Source organism: Brachyistius frenatus, unplaced genomic scaffold (assembly GCF_029030835.1).
Source record: "Brachyistius frenatus isolate BFR_SWC_R1_liver_20210118 unplaced genomic scaffold, ASM2903083v1 Contig_419, whole genome shotgun sequence".
In the NCBI taxonomy this organism is placed as follows: domain Eukaryota; kingdom Metazoa; phylum Chordata; class Actinopteri; family Embiotocidae; genus Brachyistius; species Brachyistius frenatus.
In genome coordinates, this window is record NW_027211018.1 from 113,739 (window position 1) to 128,472 (window position 14,734).

A 14,734-nucleotide genomic window follows, 5' to 3' on the forward strand; every position below is an offset into this window, starting at 1 on the left:
ACATGAGACAAAACAATAGGAGCTTTTATGCTGTGGTTTATTGTACTTGGACACAAGACAGACTACTACTGTTGCATCCAGGAATAGCAACAGTTGGAAGAGTGGAAGAGCAGATTCTTGGTTTGTGTGGTACTGTACCTTTTTTTTTTTTTTTTTTTTTTTTTGATGGAGAGTTTTTGAATGTTGTATTAGGAGATTTTAAAGATCAGTGTCTCAAAAGCCCTTTATTTGATGAAAAAGCCAAGTTCACAAATCATCAATGTTTGCAATAAAATGTAAAATGAATTACTGCTCAATGACAAACACAACAGGGGAAACAACGGGGCTTTGACACCGAGTTTGTTTGAGTTAGTCTTCTGGCAGCATATTTTAAATGCTCTGCTTGGACTCAAAAGTGGGTCATAGAACAAAGACCAGCTCCAATAAATCTGTGGATGTCCCTCCACATCAAAATTGCATTTCAATGTACCTGCACGTCATTGAAAAATACAAGTTATATTAGCTGCTTCCAGCTCCAAATAACTTCTGTGAAACAGGCAGCACTTGAACTGATCAGAATCCAGACAATTAAATGAAAATTAAATGCAGCATGGTGATGAACATGACGTACTGTATTTGAGTGCGTTCTTACCGAGCAAGTGATGACACACACGTTCTTAGGATTCTGTTTGAGCCAGTTGTGCATGTTCTTGCACACAGCAAACAGGTTGTGGAGGCTGGGAGCTTGGCGGGAAGGCCAATTACACTCTGAAACCTGCGAGGGAGTGAAGCGCGGGGAATAAGGGAAGGAGGAGGAGAGATGAGGGAAACAGGGAGTGCCAGAAAAAAACAGACAGATAAAAGAAGGCAAAGCAGAGGGAGAAGGGCAATGAGAGCCGAGGAGCACGTTGGAAAAGCAAGAGAAAGACATAAAATCAGGAGGGGAAGAGAAAGAAGAGGTGGAGGTTAGTAACAGCACTGCAGCAGCAGTGCAACACAGCATGCTAGTTGCCATGATGAGTCATCTGCTAAAGATACAGCAACTTGCACAAGCAGACGGGAGGCCATCTTGGCCATGTTGACTCCTCAGCTTCTTTTGGATGGATCTGCCAGAGGGTGGCAGTCTTTTATCTACAGAGCTCCCACATGAGCCTTCACTTGAATCTGAATCTAGCAGTTCAAAAGGTCCAAGGACGTCATGCTGAGTACAAGTCATAACCAGTGAAACAGAATAAGGTATTACACATTAAACATTGCGATTTTATTGGTTGTTGCTGTGGTGAAGTAAATAATAGATCAACTGTATATTGAATAACTGTTGTTGTTACACTTCTAAACAGTGAAGTTAGGGAAGGTCTGGTGAATTCTGTTGGCATATTTAAAGCATGAAAGGCTGTAAAAATGATCTGAGCAGAAGAACCAGTAAAATATGACAGAGTTGCTGGTACCGCTGATCCCACTTAGAAGCAACATCCAAAACTACAGTTTTATGTAGATTTCCTTTGTTGTCTAGTCTTTATGTTGCCTCCCTGCAGGCTTGACCAAAAACTAACTCCATATGTTTACATATATAAATGACAGAAACAGCTGAGGAGTTGGATGATAATTTTCGGTGGGTTTGCCGCTCAATGACTTGCTCCCCAGTGGACAAAAATGACTTCTCATAGCTGTAATGACAGATGAAAGGCGAGCAGTAAGAGGCCAAATTGAGAAATCTAATTAGCGGCTACACCCTCTGTGATACTATAGTTCATGAGCACATGCAGCAACACTAACTAACTAAAAACAGGGAGCAAACTGTAAACAAGTCCTTATATCTATCTCTGGTGTTGTCATAATGGACGGAGGGAAAATAGTGCAGCAACCACTAATCTGTAGTGGCTTCATCTGTAATGTCATGAGGTACAATCGCACCCACCCGGTTGGAGAATTTGGCGCCACGGTAGTTGCGCTGTGATAGGTTGAAAACAGTGTAGTGGTCAGCGTGGCGACTGTCGAGGAAGGAGCGGATGTCTTCGACGTGGTTCTGGTACCCAATCTGCGCCGACTCCGCTGGGTAGGTCATCACTGGGAAAAAATAATGAGATGTACTCTGTTCCCATAATGTACAGAATAGACTTATATTCTTATATAAGTATATATAATTATCATCATAACGTCCTCTGCTGCTGACGACAGCTCTGCAAAATGCTGAACTGAGGATGAAAACATGAAGTGTAGGTACCCGTATCAGCAGCTGCATGCATGATGGGATATAAACCCTCAAGTGACAAATGTCCCGCTATGCCCCCTGAGGACACACTGCTGCTCCACAGTATGTAATGTAAGCAGTTCAACAGTGAGGGAGGAGGTCAGCTGGGGGCGCAAATGTCTGTTTATCTGTGTGTGTTTAGACCATACATGTTAATATAATCTCAGAATGAGGCATGACCACCCATTCACCTAACTACGCATGAAATGCATTTTTACCCTCTGATTTATAAAGTGTAAAAAAAAAAGAAAAAAAAAAAAAGTAAAATTTCAGCGTGTTATTTCCACATTGTGAAGCAGACAGACGTTTCCCTGATTTATCAGTTTTGCCCACATTGTTAGAGTGAATCCATAAACACACACATGCACACAAAATCCTTTAGCTACAACCAAATGTGTTTACCTATGATCCGTGATGTTATGTAAGCAATGTCCAGCTCCCCTTTGGTGTACCTGTAAGAAAGAAAATAACCTTTAAAAGCTACTTCTCATTTCTGCCATGCAATTTTAACAAAGCAAAATAATATCAGTCAGAAGACCAAAAAAAATTCAAGTACGAGCTGGCGTCAGCATTGTACAAACAAATGTACACCTTCCACAAGCATCTCAGCCCGTGTATGGAATTTGTATAGTTTAGATAAATTAAAGAAAATTGCCCCGTTTTAAACATGCTGTTTCTATGCATTCTGCGAAGAGGGTCAAATCATGCCCTTCTCATAAAAAGCATCAGATCATTAAAAAGAGAGGTTCAATGTATGAGTATCCAGCATCCAAAAGGTCGATGCACATCTCTGCGTCTCACTGTCAGTGCGTGAGACTCTGCTGCATTACATGCATATCCAAGTGATTAAACTCAACAGGCTTTGGAACAGAAGTCCATGTGTCTGCTGTGGGGAAATTTATCTTTTTTGGGCTCGCCACTCTAGGCTGAACTGCACGGGATCAAAGGGATGCCATATGTGAATTCCTCAATTGAGCAGCGTTGCCTTTCATTGCCAAATTTAGCTATTCCATATGGAGATATTTTTTTTGTAAAACTATGGGAGCAGCTGCCGTGCACACACGTACAACTAATCTGCTACTGCTGCAGCATGGAAGTGATGGAAAACAGTGCAAATGTAACACTGAGGCAGGTGCAGCGTGGGGTTGTAGTGGGAATTGTTTTGGACTCAGAAAGTGTCTTGCTTCTTGTAACTGACAGCAACAGAAGACAGCTCCCGTCACTGTACTGCAATTATCAAGCAAAACACATTAGGAGGCTAATGCATATCAAATTGAGTTGACTTGTTGCCTACTGTGAAAATCCCGCAAGCTAGGCCGATCCGGGACAGTCATCTCTGTGCGGTCATGGAGCAGTGCCATATGGTCCCGGTGCAATCCCAGACCTGATTATGTAATGCAGTGCTCCTCAGATGGTCTGCTTAGGACCGAGAGGGCGCTAAATATTGTCTCGGGATTTTTCTTTAAATTTAGCACATGCCATGTTCCAAGTGAATGCACTCTTGCATTTTCAAAAAACCTAATGATTTATTATATTTGTGTGGTTTAGCCTTGAAAAAGCCGAAAACAGCCGATACAACAGATATTCAACCCGAGCTAAACCCATCGTACAGAGAGGTGTGTGTAAGCCCTCCATAATGAAATAATTGGACCACAAATCAGATTTCTAATTTGATCCAATTCTGCATGAACTCGGTGTGAATCATGAAAGGTGTTTATGAGAAAAAGAAGTAATCTAATTACACTGTCATAGCCTGCTATATGTTATAAACTATGTTATAAACTATAACATATACTGTTTATTATTTTAAGGAATATTTGAATAACTTTCACAGAATATTTTCCACAGTGTTGGAATCTGAGAGGTGAGATTTTTGCAGTATATTGGCAATGTGCTGTGTGAATCTGTAGATTTTTATCTGCCTTTGTCCTGAAATAGCCAGTAGGCTATTAGAGGAGAAAAGCAGGTCAGGTGTCAGGTTTAAATGGTTATGGCCAATAGCCATGGAGTATGCAAATGAGCTGGGCCCTACTTCTCCTGAGGATTGAGTTGCAGCCAATTAAAATGTACTGCAGGATACGGTACATAGACAGAGAAGAGGTGAAGTACAGAATGGGAAAGCTGACATCACATGGGTTTCTTTTTTCAATGGAAATCAGTCAGAAATGCTGTTTACATTGAACACAATAGACACAATGATGTGTCATTGATTACATGCCAGCTGGATGGCTACAGGCTGTTCATCTTGATTTAAATGCAAAACATTACAGACATCAGATTATTTACACTTCACAGTAAATATATTCACCTGTTTTTGATTAACATGCACATGAGTAGGACACTTGAAATGCAACCGTAAATGACATCACATCTCAAGCTTTTCTTATTACCTATTTATTCATGATTTTACTTTGAAAAGAACTTGGAAGAGGTCGGACCAATTCCCTGTTGCTGAAATGATTCTGGAGATGATTTCATCTGCAACTTTTTTCAGAAATCTTGAATTCCGTGTTGTTTACAATTCAAATTCATTTCACTTGTAGCATTGCACAGTTGTTTTTTTCTGTAAAAACCTCATAAAGGTCACCTGCTGCCTTCGGCTCCTGTTGGAAGTGAGTTTTGCTGGCTGCATACAGTAGTTGTGTGCTAGCATGCATACGGAAGGCAGCAGCAGCACCAGAGGGCCCGATGTTAATGTTTTCCTATTAGAAAGTAAAAATCAGCAGCATGAAAGCTATTTTAGTCCAGATTACATCAGCACAGAAGTGCTTCAACAGAATCTCTAGTGATTACATACACACTCACACACTCACTCTCAAACAAACACAGTGTAAGTGGGTTACATCCCGCTGGATATTGGATTTGGGCTCTCTACATTCCCACCATGCCCCTCTCCAAAATGTGATATTTCTTCATTCCTTGTTTGGGCAGGATTTTTTTTTATAGTGTGTCTGCTTCATTATTGATAGCTGAAAATTGAAAGTGACAGCCAAAGTAAGAGGTAGCAGAAGGTTGACCATTATCATGCTACACTGCAACCTCCTGACCTCGGAGCTGGATTAAGCTTCTCTCACTCTTTACAAAAGTATGGTGCAAAAACAAAATACTACACCACTTTTTTTTTTTGGAGTTAATCCTGATACATTTCATCACGATTGTATTTTTTGGCACAAGTTGCGCTGATATTTATTATTTTTTTCCCAATGGAAAATGAGACAGTGAGAGAAATGTTAATAAAATTGGCACAAGTAAGAGACAAAAACAAAAATAAGTAAGAGAGGAGGGATGAATACCAGAGGAGAGAGAGAGAGAGAGAGAGAGAGAGAGAGAGAGAGAGAGAGAGAGAGAGAGAGACAAAGTCGAAGGGAGAGACAGATGAATGTGTGTCTGACAGAGTGGGAGGGAGGGGGGAGAGGGAGGTGCAGTCTGGGTCCGGACCAAGGACACTGTGTCTTTCACAAAACCAGATCAGCCATCCAGGCTCTGTCACTGTCTTGTTACTCGCAGACAGAAGAACACACTTTAGATTGGTTTTCCTGCAAAAAAAAAAAAAAAATCCCTTCTGCCAGGTAAACAAACAAGCAGGCTCCTTTAAATAATTCAGCAACAGCCCTTTGCCTTGAATACAGATGAGAAAAAAATCAGAGAGCAACCAATCAAGTCTTGTTGGGGCATTAAAAAGAGCTAGTGGTTAACAACTGTGCTCGCAGGGGTTTCACGTTATATCAAGGAAGCTCAGCTTTCTGCTGAAGTGCTCCAACAGTTGCAGTCAATGAATTGGGATGAAACGGTCTGCATTGAAGTCACACATACTCAACCTTTTTTTTTACAACTTCTGCTAAACTAGAAAAAACTTTAAATATTAAAAAATGGCCTTCTGTATAAGAGCAGAACATTGTGCAATTTAGAGAAATGTCTGCCAGTGGTGTAAACAAAAATGACTTGAGAAGATTTCTTAAAACTTCAATACAAATCATGCCTCCACAAAAGAATCAATACAGTAAATAAATACAAGGTTTTAGGAGTTGATATTCTCTTGATTCTTTACACCTAAGTTAAACTTAAATTCCTCCATGTCAGGAGACAAAGAGAAATATTACCATCCATTTTGAGCCATGTTTGTGATGAATATAAGTAAATATATGCAAAATAAAATATATACAGCTTTAACCAAAATCACCAAAGTGTAACCTAATTGTTGAAATTGCCTCGCATAGGGTTTTTATTTTGGTTTCGGAGTCTCGGAATAAACAAGCAATCTATTTTTCTGTAATAGATGTTTAGGATATCAGCAAGAAAAGTGTGTAATGCTGAATGAATATCTAACTGAAAAGATATTGAATATGTAATCAAGCAGAAGCAACAGCGTGAAGGAGTTACCTTGAAACAGGTTTAATCATTTTAATGCATTGGTGCTGAACAACATAATTTATCTTAAAAATTAGATAATACCTCTTTAAAATAATTGTCCTTTTTTCAGGATAAAACTAGAGGAGCGGACCTCCGAGGAGCAAACATCACATCCTATATCTGATGTTTAAGGCGCGAGATGAGGTAAACAAGAAAATCTCTTCCAAACACCTGCCTCTATCATAATGTTTGTACCTGCTCTGTAGACATACTATTCAAGGTTGTGAGTTATATAGCTTAGTTTGTTGAAAGTCAACCCTGATCACTCGTCCCTGTCATCACATCCATGTTTAAAGTAAAGCTCTTAAATGTTTTTTCACACTGTGACACAATTAACTCTTCAGTTTGCAACAGCATGTTAACTCCTCGCCATGCATTTCTAAAGCATACTAAACTGTGGTAAATGATGGAACCTCTGCCCATCTACCTTTCTTTCTGGAAGCTTTCAGCTGGTTGCCACGGTAGCCTGCCTCCCACCAGCCCATTATTCCAGCAACCCACTTACCCATCCATATACAGTTCCCACAAACACACACCACCGCACACAGGGACCTAATGAAATGAATCCTTCTGTATCAGCCGTGCACTGGCCATTTGGCACAATGAACTGCCATGAATAATTCAGCCCGAATGGGAGCAATACAGAGCAAAGAGAGAGGAGAAGGAGGCAAGGTGGAGCCCAGATGAGCGACCGAAGACGGGAGACAACTACAGGACAGGAGAGTGGGTGTTTGCCAAAATGTGAGCAACATAGGAGGGGAGACACAAGAGAGGAATAATCAGGATCAAACTTGCTGACTCAATAGTGAGGGGAGCTGTGTGTCCGTGTGTGTCCGTGTGTGTCCGTGTGTGTGTGTGTGTGTGTGTGTGTGTGTGTGTGTGTGTGTGTGTGTGTGTGTGTGTGTGTGTGTGTGTGTGTGTGTGTGTGTGTGTGTGTGTGTGTGTGTGTGTGTGTGCGTGCGTGCGCGTGCATTTCTGACAATACAGAGGCCCCTTTGTGCTGCCCTGTGCAGATGCCTGTGTGCAAACGCACTGGGACGAGCGAGCCGTGCCAGACTCTGCTACCTCCCTCTACCCTCCCTCCATCCACACTGTTCTGCTTCACTTCCAGAGCTGCTTGAGACGCTTTACAATGTAATCAACAGCTGAAACGACATGCAGCTACCCAGTGTGACACATGCAAAGCACGCCTGCTTTATTGATATCTGAGCTGGGTTTGTGAACAGTATGCAGCATTCATCATGGTAATCATCAGTTAGAGAACTTCAAAATAAGAGTCAAATGTAGCAGCAGTCAGGTCTGCAGTTTGAAAAGGTAGCCACAACTTGACTATTTTATTTAATGTCACACTCGGCAAGATGAATCTACATCATAAACTCAGAATTTGAGTGATACTGTATTGAGGCATTTCAGTTGCACTGAATGCGTGAAAGTCGACAATGTTAAGAAGACACAGAACAGATGTGAGCTGACGTCATCAGCTGACATCATTCGTCGGTGCTGCTCTTGTGTTTTTTGAGGATGTGGTAAAACAACAAACAGGCTTGGGCCAAAGGTTGCAGGAAATAATTACCGATTTTGTTGCATGAGTTTGAGTTTTTTTTAAGCATCATGTAAGCTGGCCAATTGCAGTATGCACCATTTCCTGATGTGATCTGATTGTTTGGCCCTGTGGTTGTTTTGTTTTGTTGATGTTGTTTACAGCTGAAGTCACGTTGAAGGATTTCGGTCCTCAATTTCCATCAGACATCTAACGTAGGCCGTCTTTGGTCGCCGACGCTCTAAACTGGCCGATAGTGAATGCAATATAAGGATAATGTTTCAAACCGGCAACCAAAGATTTCACCCCGTTCTTCTCATGTCAGCGAGCTCTGTCACAGCCCACAGAAGAACAGTGGCCTAAAGGCTGACCAAAGAATAATCTGCACCGCCCTATCGCAGCACTACGGGACCAATTTTTCAAATCTGCCCTGCTGAATCCATATGTCCACTTCAACCTTCACCACACAGTCACGCACTTTAGGACCACAAATGAAGAAATATTGCCACTCGGCAGTGCGGGTTAACCTGTGTCCTTTGTCCTCCCAGACTGTGCTGATAAATTTGAAACAGAAAGCTTGAAGCAACAAAGCTCTTAAGCAGTTTTTATGTCACTGAAAAAAAACAAAAAAAGACAGCAATGCAGTCGCCCAAACAAAAAATAAATAAAAGAAACTGCAATGCAGGTTTTCCAAATGCAGTTCTAGTTCTGTGTAAGAGCATAGTATTTGAAATTTTTAGCCAATTCATCTCAACTTTTAGCTTTTTGGAATCTGGTTGCCCTTAACTATTTCTGTGATTATATATCACTCTGTGATTTGAATATATTGCAACCCAGACGAAAACCTTAAATTAATTAATGTTACGCTAATGCAGGATGTTTCGTCAGAGGCATTCTTGATTCTTGATTGAATAAGAAGTTTGCTTGGGGCAAAAAAGGTTCAATTCCATTTCTTCACAGGCGTGTTTAGTTTTCCAGTAACACAACTACAAAAAACAGGGCTGCTCCTTCTTCTTGATCCCTGGCTGTATGCTAAATTAGCTGGCCGAGCTGTCTGGAGGCACAGTCATTGCACACAGCATAAAATTTATTATAGGAAAGAAGCGAGGACTGAGGTCTTTCAGAGTTTGTATTGATGCTGCTGAAAAACCTGATGCAGTTTGTGGGAATATTATATTCAAGTAAGAACCTGCTCATTTGGACAGGTAATGTGCCGAAAGTCAACACAAATAGTGCTTAGTTAACCCGTGTTATGGGGGGAAAAAAGTTCTCCAAACTTCTGTCTTTCAAATGAAAATGTATGTAAAACTGCAGAGAACAACAAACACTCATCTCACAGGGGACCAATGTAATACAGCAGGATAATTCAACTTCAATAGCAAATGAGCTAAATATGAAAATCCCTGAAGGCTCGAGGGCCAAACAGAATAATTTGGCAATTACTGGCTACAAATATGTTTTACAGTATAATATTGATAGATAGCAATGCATTCATTGCATAATAAGCCCAGCCGTTAATTATTGCTGTGGCTGGCAAAGTAAATAAACGTAAAAATAAATAGACGTTTTGAAGCTTAGTTAGCGTGAGTTTCTCTGTGGCCCGCCAGCCCACAGTGCAACATGAGGCTGACTGAGCGGGTGGAACATCGTTGCAGCCAATCATAGCACATGCTGACGCTAACAAGCACGCAGGGTTTCCCCGTTCCTCGTCCGCACACTATCCTGTCGCCAAAGTTACCCACATAGATCATCTCTCAAGATGCACATACCTATTTTCTTACGTCCTTCTGTGGTTCAGATGTCCCAATGTAGCTCAGAAATATATACCTTAGTTTTTTTTGTCACATCCCACAAATGCCAACCTGTTTTTCAGCAGCCTCTTGCAACCCACAGCAAGATTCAAAGAGGCCACATCTGGCCTCTTTGAATCGGGCTGTGAGTTGAAAAGGCGTGTAATTCAGTATGAGTGGTGGTGGTACTTACGTGGAAACTTGATGCATGACCTTGGTGGAGGTGTCCTTCAGCGTGTCCTTTAGGTTGTCCTTAAAGTTGCTGAAGAACTTCCCGGCTCCTCCCTTCACCATATCCAACAGCCCCCCGCCATAGTTAGCATCCATATCTGGAGACAAAAGGAACTTTAGCCAATCAGAGTTCAGCAGGAAACAAAAAACACAATGACACACCAACGTTGAGATTTCCATGGAAACAGAGCTGGATTTAACCCTCCTATGTTTGTTTTTTTTCTTTTCTATGCAGATGATGGATGGTTAGACAATGCGTTCTAAAGATATTTGATCCTTCAGTTTAAAAATGCAAATTAGAGGTTTTTATTTGACTTCAGTGACAAACATGAGTCACTGGCACAACTTACAGAGTAGACACGTCTGTGGGTGTAAAGTAATGATGGACAAGGACACAGGGGACAAAACTGACAAAATACAAACCATCTGTTGCTGTGTGCGTGTGGGTGCGTGCGTGCGTGCGTGCGTGCGTGTGTGTGTGCGTGTGTGTGTGTGTGTGTACTTTAAATAGTAAGCAAATGTTGGAAGAGACCCAAGTGTTATAGCTGAGTCAGCATCCCTCTGGTGATCTGAGAATTTCCCTCCCTTCACTCTTCCCCTTTGTCACCTCCTCTTCATACTCTGTACTGTATCTGTACGTAGCAACCACGGTGTCATCACTTGGTATGTAACGTGGCGGTGCTGACAATTTTACTGACAATAAAACATGATGCAGCAGAAAATCCCCCACAAGCAGATTTTCAGCAAGATTCTCCTCTAAACTCTGACGTTCACTGGAAACCTCTTGTACTCTTGTCCACAGGACACCACCCACTGACAGACCAGCAGTCAATCAATCTCTGGCTCATCATCTTACACAAGTAAACTGGCCTTCTGAAGTAGCAGCTCTCATCAGGGGGACCAGCAGGTACTGATTTAGTATCGCGTTTTTTTGTTGGGTTTGGACTGTTTTCTTGTTGGGGTTTGGGCTTGGTTATTTTCACTTATAATTCATTGTAAGTAGACTACTCTGTGTGTGTGTGTGTGTGTGTGTGTGTGTGTGTGTGTGTGTGTGTGTGTGTGTGTGTGTGTGTGTGTGTGTGTGTGTGTGTGTGTGTGTGTGCAAGTGGGTTATGCCAAACGGGAAAACAGAAAGAAAGCTTAGCCTGTGTGTTGTACTGACCTGGAAAGCTAATTGAAGGAATACAGCAAAAACTGGTTAAGAGAGAGCTTCTTAAAAAAAAAAATCCCCAATGACTCAGTAGAAGGCTTCTCTACTGTGAGAACATCATAACCTTGGGATGACTCAGGATTACAAAGTTTGGCTCTGTTTTGTTAGTTTGAATTATCGACTTCAGCTAGTGAAAAGTTTACGAGACATCTTCATTTGGCCGGCGCCGGGAAAAAAAAGGCGAAGTTGAGCAGGATATCAAGGTGATGCAGATTGTTCATTATGATGAGATAGTACTGTGTCATTTGCTGGTACTTGGCTGCAATTTATGTGACGCCACTCCCATTAAAAACTAAGAGGAATAGCTAATTGCCTTTTACAGACCATTTTTGTTTTCTTGCTGGTGTGCTCCCGTGCCCTTTTCTGTGTATATGAGGGACACTTCCAGATAAATTGTTACTCAAATGTGAGAGCTATGTCTCCAAACCAAGTGTATGTCTTTGTCTTTGATGCATAAATAATAAGATTAGAATGCTTGGTCAGGCTTAGAAGTCATAAAAATCAGAAACCATGCCATACTTTTTAGAAATAACCTTTAATACTCAACACTGTGCTGATGTTATCACACAGTATTGAGTTTTTCACTGACGAATCACTGACGAACAACCTCCGAGAGAAGTTATTTGTTTTCTTTTCCGACTTCATACTTGTGGTTCGTTGAAGGGGCACACTGCAGACTCATTTTAAGAGCAGACTTTCATGCTTAGAAGCAGACATTACAAACAGTGTCTCTGAGGAAATCTGAAAAGAGAGAAATGGTGGCTGCTGAGACAGGCTGCTTTAAACTCCTTTCAGGAGGACTTCTTCACCACATGTTATATTTGAGCTGGTTCTTCACTAAATTCCAAAATTAGACTCGTCATCTCCGACTGCAGAGGCCTGAAATGTGTGACGGGGATTTATTTTTCACAGGGAAATAAAGCTCCTGCTTGTTGAACTCATGCAGCATATGATCCAGAGAAATTTGCAAAAACTCAAATGGAACTTTACCTACAGCTGTCAAGATTATCCGTGTTAAATCAGATTTGTATGCAGGCTAAGTCCATAAACATGTTTAATATCTTAAAACAATCTTAATCGACTTTAAAGCTAGCTCATTAAAATGATAATAAAATATGAAATTAATGCTCTTTATGTCGGGACTAAAAGAACCGAAGCTGAGGATTGCATCTGTGACTTTATCACATCTGTACCTTTAAACCTTTAAACCAACTGGTAGCTGACAGCAGGCCTCATTATTTACATCCTGTTACAGATGTGCTGCCCTCAGCTTAGGTGTCATTTTTGTGCATACTTAAGGCATTTCATCTTTAATTATCTGTACAGCAGACAGTGTCAACACTTTGTAAGAGACAACAAAAGGAGAGAATAACAGCTAAAGGCAAACCTCCCATGGAAAACCAAGTTTTTTAGCAACCGGGACATAAAGTAACCCTGTTCAGCCCAGCCGATGAACCTCTAATTTGTATTCTGAGCTAATGACTTACCATCATTAGTTAACCTCCATTTAAAGGAATAGTTTGAGAAGTACTTTTTGCGTTCTTCTGGAGGGTTAGATAAGAAGATTGGAGACTGGAAAAAGTGGAAGCAGCAAGCCTGACTCTTCCCAACAGGGAACAAAAGGAGGGGAAGTCTTTGTGTAATAGGTGTGGATATTTACTGGACTATTAAGTTGACTGGACTTCGCAACTTCCTGGAGTCCCTGCTGGGTGCATGGAAACATCAAGGCCTTTGTACTGGGATAATTAGTGCGCTATAGTTGTTTTGTTGCCTTCGGACAGATCCAGGCTAACTGTTTCTCTCTGTTTCCAGTCTTTATGCTAAGCAAAGCTAACTGGTTGTTGGCTGTAGAGTCACATTTACTGTACAGACAAGAGAGTGGTATCAAAAGCAAGTAAGCGTATTTCCTAAAAAAAAAAATGTCTTGAGGAATACAAACTGAAATACTCCCCTTGCTTTCTTCATGCAAGGATGTAATTTCACCTGGAAGTTTTTGGCCTATTTTTTTTTTTTTTTTAAAGCTCCTTACAAGGCACATCTCCCAGCAAGTGAGCATCACAGGATGTATGAGGAAAACCAGGATCCTGCTCAACCTTGAAATCAAGAGCTTAAGTGAGTTCAACCTGGATCATGCCAATCACAGGCCACATGCACAGGCAGAGAGGCAGCAGTGGTGCTGAAGGAAAAAACAAGCTTCAAGGAAGTCTCACAACAGAAAGAGCTGTTCCACAAAAACAGGACCAGGCTAACAGCTCATCCCTCCTCCCCTCCTCAGCCGCCTCCTATCACTTTCACCAAGTGGACCAATAGGAACGGAGAGAGAGCAGAAGAGAGAGATGACTGAGGGAGAGGAGCAGAGAAGAGAAAGACAGCTCTAGTTATGTCCGGAGGGATCAGTGGGCTGTCTGAATATGTCTCCCTCCTCCCACAGCCTCAAACCTTTCTCCCTCAATATCCGGCCGGGAGTGGATGACACACTGAGACGCACTCGACGGAGACAAACACGCTGCACTGCACTGCACTCTCTCAGTGCTACTACACTGCTGTGCCTTGTTTTGTCCTGGACTTGAATGACTGCAGCATCAACCTGACTTTAATCTGCTTAATTATAGATGCTGCTGATGAGACAAAGAGTCTATGATTAATCATCTATACAGCTTAACCAGAGGTGTATTCTAGCTGAATGACGAGCAAGCTGTTACAGGCTGCTAGAAGCATGACTCACTGGTGTTAGAGCTTTGACAAACTGTAGGTGCAAGCTGATAGGCAAAAAGATTTATTTTAATACAAAGTCTAAATGCTTATTTTATAGAAGTGTTACCACCTCTACATCTTCAAATGTTTCATTCTGATTTAAACTAAATTGGTTTTTAACTATGACAAAACAAACATGCCTGGATTGGACCTGGATCATTATAGATTTTAAAGTAACTTTTTTGCAAGTAGTTTATGCAGCTTAAGTATCTAGTCTAATCAATACCATCTATGATTCAACTCGCATCAATATTTCACTGGTACATTTGTGCTGTTGTAAATCGTACATTTACCGTCAAATTTACAGCCTGGTATCATGCCAAAGTGTGTAGTACACCCATCAGTCTACTAAAGGATACCGTGTCAGTGTCACGTTTTACCTCCCATTGGCTTGAAAAGTCAACACATGTGTACCAACCCGGGTTGAAGACGGAGGTCATGTGATGAAGCACAAACGGTGAAAAAGTCAATTTAGGGAGAATGTCAAAGATCATTGGAAGGAACCAATCCAGGACTTTCACCTGGGAGACTCATGTTTGAGTCCACAAGAAAGCAAAAGTCAGCTTGGA

At 41.4% G+C, this 14,734-nt stretch overlaps 1 protein-coding gene across 3 annotated transcripts in view; it reads right to left on the reverse strand.

The window, feature by feature from the left end:
- dnajc6 (DnaJ (Hsp40) homolog, subfamily C, member 6) overlaps window positions 1–14,734 on the reverse strand; it is a 35,330-nt gene that overhangs the window by 12,863 nt on the left and 7,733 nt on the right. For all 3 annotated transcript variants that reach the window (XM_069725353.1, XM_069725352.1, XM_069725354.1), the window contains 4 exons: window positions 10,164–10,299; window positions 2,633–2,682; window positions 1,898–2,046; window positions 632–754 (listed from right to left, as the gene is read on the reverse strand). In XM_069725353.1, coding sequence (XP_069581454.1) covers window positions 632–754; window positions 1,898–2,046; window positions 2,633–2,682; window positions 10,164–10,299 — 458 coding nt within the window. The remainder of the gene's footprint in view (window positions 1–631; window positions 755–1,897; window positions 2,047–2,632; window positions 2,683–10,163; window positions 10,300–14,734) is intronic.